At 42.1% G+C, this 14,850-nt stretch overlaps 1 protein-coding gene across 1 annotated transcript; it reads right to left on the bottom strand.

The window, feature by feature from the left end:
- Positions 1–7,197: 7,197 nt before the first annotated feature.
- On the bottom strand, positions 7,198–14,473 carry DCSTAMP (dendrocyte expressed seven transmembrane protein; the record flags this gene model as incomplete). Its single annotated transcript, XM_082295111.1, has 3 exons — positions 7,198–7,394; positions 8,096–8,416; positions 13,448–14,473. The coding sequence occupies 3 exons, from the start codon at positions 14,471–14,473 to the stop codon at positions 7,323–7,325; spliced, it is 1,419 nt and encodes a 472-aa protein (XP_082151237.1). The 3' UTR covers positions 7,198–7,322.
- Positions 14,474–14,850: the final 377 nt, after the last annotated feature.

The following is a 14,850-nucleotide window of genomic DNA, read 5'->3' as shown; positions in this document are numbered from 1 at the left end:
AGGCTTATGAAATGAGATCACCAGAGAAAAACATAATGCATTAATGTCAAAAAACATTTTTAACTGCAAGTGCAAAGTTTTTCTCAATGTAACTAATACTTTGTTTTTTGTAGGACAGGATTCCTAATTAGCAAAAAATCTTTTGCTCAATTATCTGATTTCCCTTTTCAGAGGTTGTTGTACTTTTAGAAGCATGATTCCGCTACCATGTCTAGACATATTTTGATTTGGAGAACTTGAATGTTGGTTAAAGTTGCACTTTCATATGTAATAGCTCTTCTTTTTAAGCAGCTGTCACTGGGAAAAATTTTAGAGAGTGGTTTAATCCCAGCTGGCAGCTAAGTACCACACAGACACTCGCTCAATTTCCCCCCAGTTAGGTGGGGAAGAAAATCAGAAGAGTAAAAGTTAGAAAACTCTTAGGCTGGGATAAAGATGTTTAATAGGTAGAGCAAAAGCCATGCACACAAGCAAAGCAAAACAAGGAATTCACTCCCCATCATCAGGCAGCTGTTCAGGCATCCTCAGGAAAGAACTCTGAATGTCCCTCCTGCTTCTTCCCCCAGTTTAACATGCTGAGCATGAGCACATGGTCCAGGGTATTCCTGGGGTCAGTTGAGGTCAGCTGTCTTGGCTGTGTCCCATCCCATCTGCTTGTGCACGCCCAGCCCTCTTGCTGATGGGCTGGGGTGAAAAGCAGAAAAGGCCTTGATGCTGTGTAAGCATTGCTCCTTGATAATGAAAACATCCTTTAAATTATCAACACCATTTCCAGCACAGATCCAAAACATAACCCCACACTAGCCGCTGTGTAGAAAATTAACTCTACCTCAGCCAAAAGTAGCACAGAGAGAGACGAGGCCAACACAAAATCACCTGTACAGTGAGTTGACTGTCCTCTGTGCAGAAACAATGTAACCTGTACTTCTGTGCAACCCACAGGCCAAACAGGCCCAGAAAGTGCTGCATATTTTAAGACATACCCATTAAACATATGATAATTACTAATATTTTTGACAGTGGAAAGCAGACTTGCAGTTCCTGCTATATTCACAGCCATACAGTGATGTATGAGCTTGTATGAAAAACAAACTCCTATTAGGTCAGTAGTTCTGGTGTCTCTAAACAGCAAAGCAGGGTTTTCTTTGTAAGATGATGGAGGATAGTCATGGGTATGGTCGAGAAGATCTAGCACCACTTCCTGTTTCTCAGGTTTGTCTTTGGGGTGGCAGAACAGCAGAACCAACAATCCAGCACTATTACAATGACTATTACAAGGAAACGGAGTTCATTGTTCAGTACAGACTTCTGTACTGTCATGCTCTGCATCTCAGTTTGTTGCCCAGTCTCCCTGTACAATCAACAGAGAAAGAGATGCTTTTGCAACTTCATTTGTCTCTGCATCAAGATCTCACACAGGTTAGATGAATCTGTCTGGAGCTGTTCTCCTTTGGGATGAGGTGGGCAGTTTTCTTGCAGTGCTGATTTGTCTCCACTGGCTACAAAGATTATGCAGTGTGTGTAACTATGGTGCTAATTTCTACTCTGCAGCTGCCTTCCATCTGTCTTTGCCTGTCAGAACTGGAACTTTCTTGTATAAAGGATGCCAGTCTTTTCTTTTGTTTTGTCTCATCAGTAGTGCAGGTCAACCATGAATCCATTCTTTCCAATTAATCTTTTGCCACCTTGGAGTAAGAGCAGAAATTCAGTAAGAGTAATCTCCAAACCATGAACATGTATTATCTATGGAAAAATGTAAGATATTTTTAGGTTTCCTACTCATTTTTATTAGAAATGAGTGAGCTTCCTCCTATATAATTAGCAAAGAATTCCTGAGCCCTATATTGGTACTTACTGCTCTGTATCATGGATTATTCTTCCTATGGGGGTTATACCTTTTTTTCTTAAGAAAAACCTACTTTTTAATTCCAGTGAGTCTTAACTATTGTGCAGATGTCATGAAAGAAACTACCTGCATTTTGTGAACTGGGATTTACACCAAATCATCTGCTGTATTTTTACATCCTTGAGTGCAACAAGTAATTGAGCCTGTCAGGTTTGTTATATTTATGAACATTTGTTTTGCCATGACACGTGCTGACCCTAGTACCTGAATCCTGCCTCAAGCCACAAGGTGCCAAGTAATAGCCCTTGAGGAACACTGTGACATCAAAAGAATTTCAACTGTGCCATTCAGGCACTCCTACTAAAGTTGAGGCTGTCAGACTGCAAATCTCTGTCATCCTTGTTCTTTTTCCACTTACATGGGCTATGCTATAATGGTGGGATCTTTGTAGGATGTAATTTTGGGACTGCCCAGGTCTCTACAAAGAACATCCTTTCCTTCCTCAGCACTTCTCTTTGGAATGCTACTGGTTTCCACCTCTTTCTTGTATGGAAAGGCTGAAGATTCAAACACACTGTTGAAGTAAGGAAATAACTCATATTTTCATCGCTCTCCCTACTCAGACAGAAATTTGGGATCTTTAGTACTCCATTCTCTCTGGTGATGTGGATTCCAGAGGCAGGAGCAGAAAAGCAATTTGGGAGCTCTGATCCCTGCTTACACAATACTGCTTTCATCCACATCATTTGGCAGTGAAAGCCTCATATAGACAGTAGGTGTTTATTGCCCGGTTGCTGGCACTCAGTTCACCACCTGTGACACTCACGGCTGTGGTGCAGACACCCACACCTGCAGCACTTCTCTCTTCAGCCTGCAGCACCAGGGATGGATCTCTGCACAGCAGCAGTACTGAGCCCTGTGGCTGTACTGGGCCACTGGAGGGCAGGGCAGGTATAATCTATCAGCAGTGAAAGGAGAAGGAAAGTACTCTCATGCACAGCAGCACCCCTGAAGCATGCTCACCTTTTGAAATCTGTGCTCCTAAAGTCGACAATAACATCCCTATTTTCAGGCTTTATTTCATCAGCAGCAGAGACTGATACTTTGATCCTTACTCTCCACTTCTGCGATGTAAAACAGAATTAGAGAAAAGGTTTTGATTATTCATTTCTTTTTTAACTGCATCTCTGGGCTATTTAAACTGCGATGGAAACTGAGTCCATGTGATAATATTGACAGAGCAGGGGTCACGGTTACAGCAGTTGTAAACCCCGCATCCTCCGACTTTGCACACCCAGCGGGTCACACGAAATGCTGCAACAAAACTAGCACAGAGGAAAAGAAACCTTTAGCTTGGCTTTGCTTTAGAAGCCAGCCAGGTTTGGGGGTATGGGGTGGTGATAAGGAGAGGTTCATAAACACTGTTACTGAAAGGAAATAGCCTTGTTTGTATTCCACTCCAGGAAGGTCAGGAGCACTAGCATGTCTCTCTGAATTACTTTCACAAGACAATAATTCATTAATTTTACAAACCAGATTTGATCCAATTGAAGGATTTTTCACAGTAAATCAAACAGCTTCTACACTAGTGAGGAATGTTTTAAAAGGAAGTTGAGTTCTGCTGTGAGCTGAGCAGGACAGGGATGAATAAGTCAAAAGCCAAATCCCAAATCCAGACTTCTCAGACTCTTGTTCTGAGAATGCATTTCTGACAAGCCCTAGACAGTCATTTAGAGACAAAGCCCAGTAACATGATATTAAACCAACAAATGAATAAAAATCCTTAATTTCAACGGCACCTATAGTTCCCTTGTGCTCAGCAGAAAGAAAAGTATTGTATACTTTTATGTATGAGAAAGAATGATGTTGGAGATGAAGAGAAAAGAGGAAAGAAGATTATGAATGACGGAAGAGCCAAAATAAAATGTAGGAAATCTGAGGAGAGGGTAGGCAAGAAGAGGAACAGAAATAATTGTGGGTGGAATGCTGTTTTTTTATTGGAACTTGTACACATTTTTTTTAAGAAAAGAGAACAACTGAATCCTGCGGTTGAGGGTTATGGTAAACAGAGAGGCCAAGGAAATAGCTGAACAACTTGCAGAGGAGACAGCTGAAGATAAACAAACCCCCAGACTTCCCCTACTCACAGGACAGAAACAAATGGGAGAAAATAAAAAGAAAATAAGGTCTGGAGAAAATGAGAAGTATGTTGCTGTGCAATTTCAGGGGAGCAACAGACCTGTACAGCTAAAGAAAGACACTGAAGAGCTGAAGGAATATGTTTAGTCAGGGTCAGGGTAAGAACTGTCCTACCACTGAGATAAAACTCAAGGCTGAGGTATAGAAGGTGGACTTGATTCAGAAAAGATTTAGAAAAAATAAAAAAAGTAGGTTCAGAATGTTCCATTTCCCCTGATAGACCAGGTTTAGCGAGATGGGGGAGAGCAAATTTATCTCCTTTGCCTGCTGTTCAGCTCATCTTCAGCATACAGGTATGTATGTGTATGGTCACAGAAACAAAGTGTATGTTAGTCCACTCAAGTATGTGACTCTTGTATGAGTGTAATGGTAACAATATTTGTCAGGTGGCACCCTTGATGCTGGCACAGCATATTCACAAATTAAAACCTGCTTTTGCTGTGCATATCTAGTATTTTTTCCTGCAATGTGCTGTGTTAACGTCAATAATCACAGAATGGCTGAGGCTGTCAGGCAGCTCTAGAGATATCTCCTCTAGCCCTGCTGCTCTGAGCTGCTCAGAGCCATGTCTAGTGGGTTTTGAGTATCTCCAAGGATGGAGATTCCATAACTGCTCTGGACATCCCATTCCAGTGTTTGACCACACTCACAGTAAGAAAGTTTTTTCTTGTGTTTCAGTGATATACCAGTCAACTTTCTGGCCTTTATGTTTGGAAGCAGCTACGAGGGGAAATTGTTCAATCACCTTCCCACAGATTGAGATGAGTCTGACAAATCTGTAGTTTCTCAGATTTTCCTTTTTTCACTGCTTGAAAATGGGAGTGACACGTGCTTTCTTCCAGTCCTCAGTAATCCCTCCTGATCACCATGACCTTCTACAAAAAAACTGAGATGCCTCTCAGTGACATCAACCAGTACCCTCTATACCCATGGATTCCTCCCATCATGTCTTGAGGTGTTTGAGTGCTCCTGTGTGTTTGAGTGCTCTCTAACCATTAGGGGTAAGTCTTCCTTGCTCCAGCCTTTCCTTCAGGTCTGAGTGGTCTGGTATGGCTAAAGATCAGTCTTACCTGTAAAGACCAAGATAAAGAAATACCTCAGGCTTTTCCATGTCTTCTGTCACTAGTAGTGTGGTCAAGCATCTAGGTAAAATATTTACCAGAACTGAACATGTACGGAATTACAATTATTTACCCAAGAAGGATTGTCTTTTACCAGTTTGAAGGGCAAACTAAGCAATACTTAATTGTCCTGACAGATAGCAGTGGGAGCGTCCACATTCAGCATTGGCTGAATTTCCTGAAGTGCAGGTATGGCATTGGCCTGAGACTCTACTCCAAAACTCAAAGTCCTAACAGATTTAGGCATCTCTCCCAACGACTGACCCACATCTGAGTCCTTTTGATGAACCATTCCCATGGGCTCCAAAGCTTTCACTTGCTCCTTGCAGAACAACAGAGAGAAAAGGTATTCTGAGTGGCAATACCATCAAACAGGAATGGCAAGAAACTCCACAGTTTTCCTCCTGATGACAAGTGAAGCAGGTGGTGGTGTTTTGTCAACCAGACTTGCCCCCATATTTGGGCTTGTCACCAGCTTGTCCTTTGGGATTGAAAGGAGCACATACAACTCCTGCCAGCAATTAGTCAGAACGCTGCCAAAAAATGTTCAGCTCTTAATGACATGTAGCTCTTCCCCTTTCATGTGCAATGGTAACAAGAGTGTATCTTCTTATCAATAGTACCTGGATAGCTATTCTGTTCTATGAGTCAAAATTTACAGCAACCTTCTAATTGCTTCTCTCTCACCAGAATGCTTCTTGCTACTGGTGCTTGACAGTAGCACCTAAAATACAAGCTGATGTTCTGCTACTATTCAGGGGTGTCCCACTTCAGCAAAAAGGACACAGTCAGGCCTCTCAGAGACATTCAGCACAACCCTCAATCATGCACGGCTTTAATCCAGCACCATTTTCCAGAGACAAATTGTTGTCACACCAGGAACCTGAACCACCTGCATCCATGGAGAAGTGAGACTTTGGAAGGCCCAAAGAAAAGAAGTCTTTGTGTTTTTCAGTGGTTTAGGCAGAAAATAACTTCTGACACTTGCTATCGTAGAGTTTTAAGTCTTAATTCATTCAGATAACAGAGACATTGATCAATGGCTGTCCTGAAACCATGCATTTATTATAGAGGAAGAGAGCAGAATTTCCTATTATCCAGCCTAAAAAAGGAAGTTGGCTGTGGCTGAAAATCAGAAATATACTGCCTGTTGGGCACATTTTTTAGCTCTACATTAAATCTCTAAAGCTACATCAGTCATTCCTATGTCTTTAGGCATTTTGCATTTGTTCTTGTATCATATGAATGTCACATCACCAATGTTGGCTGAATGGGTGAAGCGCTTCAGTATTGGCTCAATTTTATTTCATTGAGGGCAGTTGTGCTTATGCAACATATGCAACATATGCAAAGCCCATTTTTGTCTCTTCTGTAAGGTTCCTCAGTCTGCAAGATTTGAAACATTGTTCACCTCTATGTATATGCCCCACCCTTTAAAGACACCCTGTTGGCACCCACAGCACCTGATTCCTCTCCTAGCTCTCGTGAGCATTCTCACTTCTACCTGTTAACATGACCTCTCTCATGATTATCAAAGGCATGGTACAATCTGCTAGTGGTACATTCTATAGATACATGGAAGTGGGAGACTAAGACCAAGTAAGGAATTCTGGGTGGGAGACTAGGTAAGAGACTAGGAGCTAGGGATGACAAAGATCCAGGCTGAAGGGCTTGAGGCTTAAGAAATAGATAAAAATGTCTAGAAATATCTAAACTGCATCCCAGAAGGCAAGGGACAGCCTCTGCTGTGTCTTCTATCTTCAGTGTCTGGCAAACATGAAGAAGACAAACCTGCTGCTGCCATTACATCCTCTGTTAGCTGAACCCAAAAAGGTTTGTTCTGTAGTCCTAAAAGCTCCAAACTGTTTTATTGCTTTTAAACAGAAGAACAGATCATCCATGATTTTCTCAAGTTTCTCAGATAATGCAGACCCCAAGTTGAAAAACAAGTATTAATTCAGTCCAGGGCAATCTGTGGTGAACTGCACACTATCCACAATGGCATCTTTTCCAAAATACTGCTGCTCACCCTTTGAGTTTGAAATTTTTACATTTTAGAATTGACATTCCATAGGAAAGATGGCATGAAACACAGGTGGAACTAAAGCATCTCAGTCATATCCAAAGATTCACTTGGTCTTTTTCACATCATGCTGTCATTCTGCTACACTCCTTTCTTTCTTCCTCACTGCCTCTCTTGCCTTGAGTATTGGAAACCAAAAGTTGACCTGAAAAGACAGAAATATGATCTATATGGTAGTATTACTGAGTTAAGCTCACCCAGACACTAATAGCCTGTACAATCATTGAAGGCTGTAAAAAACCCAAACTTAAACAAACTGTATGTCTGCTGCTATCTGTCTGGATTTGCCTTAGATATATACATGTGTGTTAGTTATTTCCATTTGTGTGTGTGTATGTATATGTATATATATATGTACAGGATAAATGTTTTAGCAAGCAAAAAGTTCTGTTTCCTAATGGTATTTACAGTCACACTGTGTTTTAAAACAGAAATGTACCACCTTCCATTTTGCTAAGCAATATTGGAACATCTTTCTCAACATTTAAGGCTGCTCTTACTGCCTAGCACTTGCTGTCTAGATTGCAGGAATACTCTAAGTGCTTTTCATATGTTCATGAAAACAAAGTTTCTTCTATGCAGGACTCTGAATCGGGGAAGTATTTTCTTGCCAGCACATAGTCATTTGAGCATACCAATATCATGTCTGAGGCATGTGTGTTGAAGTACAGAACAAAACAATTAGATGTTCTAATCTTACCATTAAGTAATTTGTCTCTGGCTCCTGAGCATAGGGGAAAGCCTATTAGCACATAATTGAAGTTAACAAGTGTTTAAGTATTTCCTGGATCTGGCTACCACCCAGTGAGAAGATTTGGGTTTTTTTCCCCAGAGCTAATGGCTTACCGTTCTTGCAAACATGTTCTCCCCAGTTTTCTCTTGTAGCTTTCCTCTTTTTTTGAGTAATTTTGCATGCAAATAATGTATCCGTTTTATCTCAGTGTCAGGATAAAAGGAAGCTGACACGAGTATTTTAAGTTGGGTCAGGAGGCCAGAGAATAACCCAAAAATGATTAAGAAGAAGATGATAACTCCAAGCTGGATCCATGTCGTGGAGAGAGAGAGCTCTGGATGAGGGATGCAGTTATGCTTAAACAAAGGGATCTTGAAAGAATCAGTCTTTGCAATATGCTCTTTCATAGAAATGATATAGCTTTTCTCATTCTTCTGCACAAGAAAAGGTGAAAAAAAGGCATTGGTTATAATACTGACTCCCTCCTTTCTTAATATTTCTCCCACTGGACATTCAGATTTACAAAGGACCCTAAATCATCTAGACCATCCAGTGTCTATATATGGTATGCTCAAAACAATAAATTTATTGGCTATTTATAAATGTTTTGGACTGTATTTTCACGACTTCTCTTGGGACAATGTCCAGCATTTTGGACCATTAAGAACTTACCTTCTCAGTGGCTCTGTTGGGGAAATATTTGGCTAATCTGGTTAAAATGGTTTAATATTTTTCCACTCCTATGACTCTGCTCAGATGCCCTGTTGGAGGGTCCTTCGTTGAGAGTAAAACTGAAGATCAGGGTGTCTGTCCCTTTGGTTTTGTCTCAGCACATGATCAGCAGTGCTTCCACACCATAGTGGTTTAACACCAGCCAGAAGTCAAACTCCAAATAAGCCTCTCCCCTTCTGGTAAGAGAGGAACAAAGGCAGAGACTATGGGTTGAGATAAGTTACTGAAAGCAACAAGCAATGGAATAAGAGATGCACAGTAACAGCAGCAATATTAATAACAAAAGTATATAAAAAGAGAAGGTGGTTTACCCATGAAAGGTATTCACCACCTCAGTTTAGTTCCATGGTGCCCTGGGACAAAGACAAGATGGTGGATGCTCCCCATAGGTGACATCTGTGTGGCCTCCAGATGGTGGCTCTTCCCATGCCTGCCACCACATGGCATTCCCCAGACAAGGTGACAGGCACTCACCACAGCACTCTCCCTGTCCCCACGCCCGAGCTAGCAGAAAACAATAACAGACAAACTCCTGAAAGCAAGACTGTCTGTGTCACACCATGCCACCGCTTTGGACGCTGGATTCAGCTCTGTGCAGTTGCTTCCAGTACCGGCCCTGCCACTATTGACTGCTCCACCCAGCTTCCCTTGGCTCCTTTTGGCTCAGCTCAGACTTGTCTGGGCTCAGGCTTGCCTCTGCCACTCTGTTCACTGCAGCTGCCTCCCACACCAGCACTGTTTTTCAGCACCATATGCCTGAGTCAAGTCTCAGACGAACAGGAAGGCGGTGGGCAGCAAAGGACAGGGTAGGCAGGGGCAGGAGTGATCCTGACAACCTTCCTGAAGGAGAGAGGGAAGCAAAAAAGTTGCACATCCAGGGGTGCTCACCCTTTCTTCACCCTGAAACCACACCTGCAGTGATGTTGTGGGTGGTATAGAACAGCAATCCAGCCATGCCCACATGACACAAAGCCCCATCCCCTCTCTGCATCCAGGCACCGGCCCAGGCAATGCTCTGACCAAAGGTTGTCACACAGACAAGGCTGCCTGTCCTCCTCTTGTAGGTGCCTTTGCTTAGCTGATGTCTTTCACTGCTTGTGGACCGAAACGTTTAATGAGAGCAGTAAATTAGACATGCTGCTGGGACCATACTGGCAGGCAACTTTTCTGTTCTATGTGTAGGAACACTGTAGAGACACTGAATAACCCAGTCTCTTTTCTGATCATGTCAGAGGAATAACAAACTCTTCCTTGTGGATTTTCTAATCACCTTACAGAGGCCAGGCACTTATGTTAGGTGTTCGTTGGAGAAATCAAGTTTCCAAAGCATGCTACCCATTTTCAGCCTGTAAGCCTTTCCTTGACATTATCCTGTTCCAAACTATCTCAGGATATTTTATCCCTAAACTGAACTGATCTATAGGCAAGGAAAATCTTAATTAGGAACTCAATATGAAACAGGGGTACTAGTGCATGAAGAACTTTATTGTTCATGCTAATTAATAAACATCTCAAGTCTCTGAGTCTGTCCTGCTCACCCGGCTTCCAGACTCCCTGAGATCAGCAGCCCTGAGGCTTGATATAACAAATCTGTTGAGATTAAATTTTACATTTTAATGTAATTAGCTTTCCTTGGGGAACTAGAAACAATCTGATGATGGCATAGTTTTCTGTTTTGAAGGAGTCAACCAGCTTTCCATGTGAGTGAACAATGCACATAGAGAAAATTCGTAGTGCAGGAACCATGAATCAGCCAGGCATGGTCAGGCTCAGGACTTCTGTCCATAGGTAGTGGGACTAAGCTCCTTTGCCCTGACTTGGGTCATGCCCAAGGCAGGTGGTAAGAGGCTGCCCTCAAGGTACAAAGGATAGAAAAACAGGCAAAACCAAACACAACAGTACGCAGCAAATGTGAGGCTACTACAACAGGTTGATTAGGGTCATGATCAGTTGGGTTCTTAGTATCTCCAGGGATGGAGACCCCACAACCTGTCTCAGAAACTTTTTCTATTGTTTGATCACCTGAAGATTAAACAAAAATGTATTTCCTTCAGTTTGTCCTAATTGTCTCTTCTCCCTGCACTGTGCACCACTGAGAAGTCACAGAATCATAGAACCATTAAGGTTGCAAAAGACCTAACTCCATCATGGAGTCCAGTCGTTGACCAAATAACACTATAACAACTAAACCATTGAGTTGTTTCTTGAATACTTCTAGGGATGGTTACTCCATTACTTCCCTGGGCAGTCCCTTCCAATTCTTGACAACCCTTTCACTGAAGAAATTTCTCCTCTGTCTGGCTCCTTTTGTTACACCCACTCCTCATCACTTATTTACACGCACTTGTAAAATCCCCCTGAATCATCTCTCCTTCAGCCTGAACAGCCCCAGCCTCTTCTCACATGACAGTGCTTCAAGTCCCTTAATCATCTTCCTGACCCTTTCCTTGGCTCCTCACTCCAGTATATGCCCTTCTACTGGGTCTCAGCAGTGCTAAGCAGAGAGGAAGGATCACATCCTACAGCTTACTGGCAATGCTCTGCTTAATGCAGCCCAGATTAGCACTTTCTTTGCCGTAAGGGCACATTGCAGGCTTGTGGTCAACTTGGTGTCCAGCTCTCAAGGCCTTTTTGTGCAAAAAAAAGCCACCTCCCAGTCAGCTCCCAACATGTAACGTGCATGGAGTTGTTTCTCTTCAAGGACTGCAAGACATGGCACGTTCCTTTGCTGAACATTGTGAGGTTCCTCTCGGGCCAGTTTTCTAGCCGTTTCAAGACCTTCTGACTGATAGCACAATCCATTGGTATTTCAGACCTCTTCCAAGTTCTATATTGTCTGCAGGCTTGTGTGGCTACAATCTGTTTGTCTTTGCAGGTCATTAATGAAGAGGTTAAATAATATAGGTTCCAGTGTCTACTCCTGGGGGACATCAGAAATTGGTTTGTACCACAAGTCAGAACTTTTTGAGTCCAAGAGTTCAGTCAATTTTCTGTTCACATCATTCTCCATTTATGTAGCCCACACTTTATCAGATTGTCGATGAAGATGCTGTATTCCAGCGTTCCAGCATTGGAAACCTTAATAAAAGCACAGTCAGCATCCACTGTTCTCCCTTCATCCAGCAACCCAGTGTTTGTATCACAGAAAACTCTTAGATTGGTCAAGTATGATTTAGCCTTTATAAATCCATGCTTAATACTCCTAATAGATTTCCTGGCCTTCACATGTACAAAAATGACTTCCATTATTATATCCTCTGTCATCTTCCCAGGGATAAAGGTGAGAATGACCAGACTGTAGGTCCCTGGATTGTCCTCCTTCCCCTCCCTGAAGATGGGAGTAACATCTGCTTTCTTCTGCTCTCCAGGAACATCTCCCAGGCTCCATGACATTTCAAAGACAATCAAAAGTGGCCTTGCAGTGACATCAGCCAGCACCTTCAGCACCCATGCATGCCTCCCATCAGTTCCCATGGTTGCACATTTGCTTAAATGTGCCCTAGCTTAATTCTCCTCCACCAAGGGTAAGTCTTCCTTACTCCACACTTGCCCTTGTCTTGAAGGCCTGCGATTCCTAAGGGATGGTCTTCCTAGGAAAGGCACAGCTGAAGATGCCATTCAGTACCCTGGGCTTTCTGTGTCCTTTGTTGCCACCAGGACCCCTCCTGCTTTTCACAGTGGACCTACATTTCCCCATGTCTTTTGTTTGCTGCTTATGGACCTGTAGAAGCCCTTTGTGCTGCCTATCACCTGCCTTACCTGATTCAGCTCCAGGTGGGCTTTGGCTTTCCTGTCCCCATCCTTATACAATCAGCGTATCTGCATTCCTCCTGGGACTGCTGTCCCTTCTTTCACCTAGTCTATGCTTTTTTCAGGAGCTCCTTGCTCACCCATGCTGGCCTCCTGCTGTCCTTGCTTGATTTAGTTGGTATGAATAATTCTTGAGCTATCAAATTGGGCAGCTTTACTTTGCAGTAAAGGTGAAATCTCCACCTTTAAGTGTATTCGGACAAGATCCTGAGCAATCTGATCTGTCTCTGAAGTTTGCCACAGAATCACAGAATATTCTGAATTGGAAGGGACCCACAAGGACCATCAAGTCCAACTGTTAAGTGAATTGCCCACAGCCTCAAACCCACAACATTGGTGTTACTAGCAGCATGCTCTAGCCAGTTGTTCATCCAACCTTGCTTTGAGCATGAGGTTGGTCTTGATGGCCTCCAGACTTATCTTCCAACCTAGTTAATTGTTCTCTATGCTGCTGCTGCTGCTCCTGCTAGAGGAACCAGGAGCTTTTGGTGACAAGTTACTATTTCGTGTGTACACACCCATTGCATACAACGGATGAGCTCCTCACGCTACTCAGTTAAAGAAAGGTAGGCATCTCTTACATTAGTGTCACAGTGACTTTTGACTATAAAAGTAGTGCTTAACAAATATCTGTTTTGCGAGTTGTCAAATTTACGCTTCCAGTTTCCTTCATATATATATATATATATGGAAGAATGAAAGTCCTTCTTCTAAAATTTACCATTCTCTAGAAATATTACAATGCTCTGGAAAGAACTGGTCAAGTATGATTTAGCCTTTAGTCTGGTTCCATCCAACATACATATCTGTAGAGGCAATGGCCCTTTTTGAAATGAATGATATTCCAGGAAAGAATATGCTGAAGATGAAGGGAAAATTTTCAATGCTAAACTAAGAAATATATGGTACTGATAAGTACTTACATTCTGAAAGAGACTGAGTTGAATGTCTAGATCTGGTACTTCTTGGAGATATTTGTTCACAGAAATAATTAACAAATAAAACAAAGAGTCTACTGCAGCAAACAGAAGCCAGATGCAAAGATGAATAATTACAGGGAGAAAAGAACACAGCATTTTTTTCCTGTCCTTTCTTGTGAAGAAGAAAGATGGGATTGTCACATAATCTTTTCTCTCTTTTCTGTTAAGTGGCAGAAGACAGGGTCTTTGCTGTTGCTTTTGGTGCTCATCAAATGCAATGAACTGTTTTGTGATATAAGTATTCTTAAATTTGGTGCTATGAGAACCCACAAATTTTTTGATAAAGAGGCCAGTTCCAAAGGAAACTAGAAAAACCCCAACTATAGGCAATACTTTCTGACCTATATAGGGCAGTATAGTCAACATAAAAGATAGCTGGTTAGCCATTCTCTGGATTTCTTGCTCTGTCTCGTTTAGCTCTTGTTTTAATGCACCATCTGAAATTGAATAAGATGGTGTGAATTCGTGCTTTAGGACCACTATATCTTTAGATAGTTCAGCAGGAAGCTTGGCTGCCTCATAAATCCATTTTATTGCCTCAACATAATATTTTATCAAGGCAAATTGCTCATGCTTTAAATGACAGGTTATACTGTCTGCCAGAACTTTTAGATTGTGAAAAATATTTTGTATGTTGCTGGCCACCACAACACCAGTGCCAGCAGTTATAAGAGCATCCCTGCCATTTTTCAGTCCACAAGAAAGGAGGAACAGAACACTAAAACAGCGCAGGTGCTTGAAACAGAAGAGCATGATAGAAAGCAAAATCCAGATGAATCCAGAAATCAGTAAGGGCCCCAAAGAATGATGTGCCAAGGAAAAGTGCATGCTAAGGAAAAAAAGAAAGCTGGAGAGGAAGCCAACTGCAGAGCAAACTGCAAAAAGCTGTATCTGATACTTCCAGCCAGGCTTCCTTTCAGATATAAAAATTTCCCATGCATTCCGAGCTATTGAGATGCAAGTTGGCATTTTCTTCTGATTGTTGCTGCCACTGAAATGGCTCAAACTAAAAAGAAATGAAAAGAAAAACACTGTTATTTACAGGGTCACACTACTGACAATGATGTGTTTTTAACTGGCTGTCCAATACTTTTTCACACTGCAGGTCTGACTCATGTGGGGCTGAACTGCCACATGAGACCAAAATATTTGTCCTCAATGTCACAGATATAAATATTGAAGACGTGACTAAGAGGATTTCTATCTTTTGTCCTTTTATGTTTTGCACACTTTGATTTCCCATTAGCTGTGTAGAGATAGTGGTTCATATGTACATGTGGGTGTGTGGGTGTGGGTGTGTGTGTGTATGTATAAGAGAGACACCAGCCTCCTGTAGCACCCACTGC

The sequence above is a fragment of the Coloeus monedula genome, assembly GCF_965178545.1.
Source record: "Coloeus monedula genome assembly, chromosome: 1".
Taxonomy (NCBI): Eukaryota; Metazoa; Chordata; class Aves; order Passeriformes; family Corvidae; genus Coloeus; species Coloeus monedula.
Note: the sequence above shows the minus strand (reverse complement) of the source record. Positions and strands in the feature narration are given on the sequence as shown.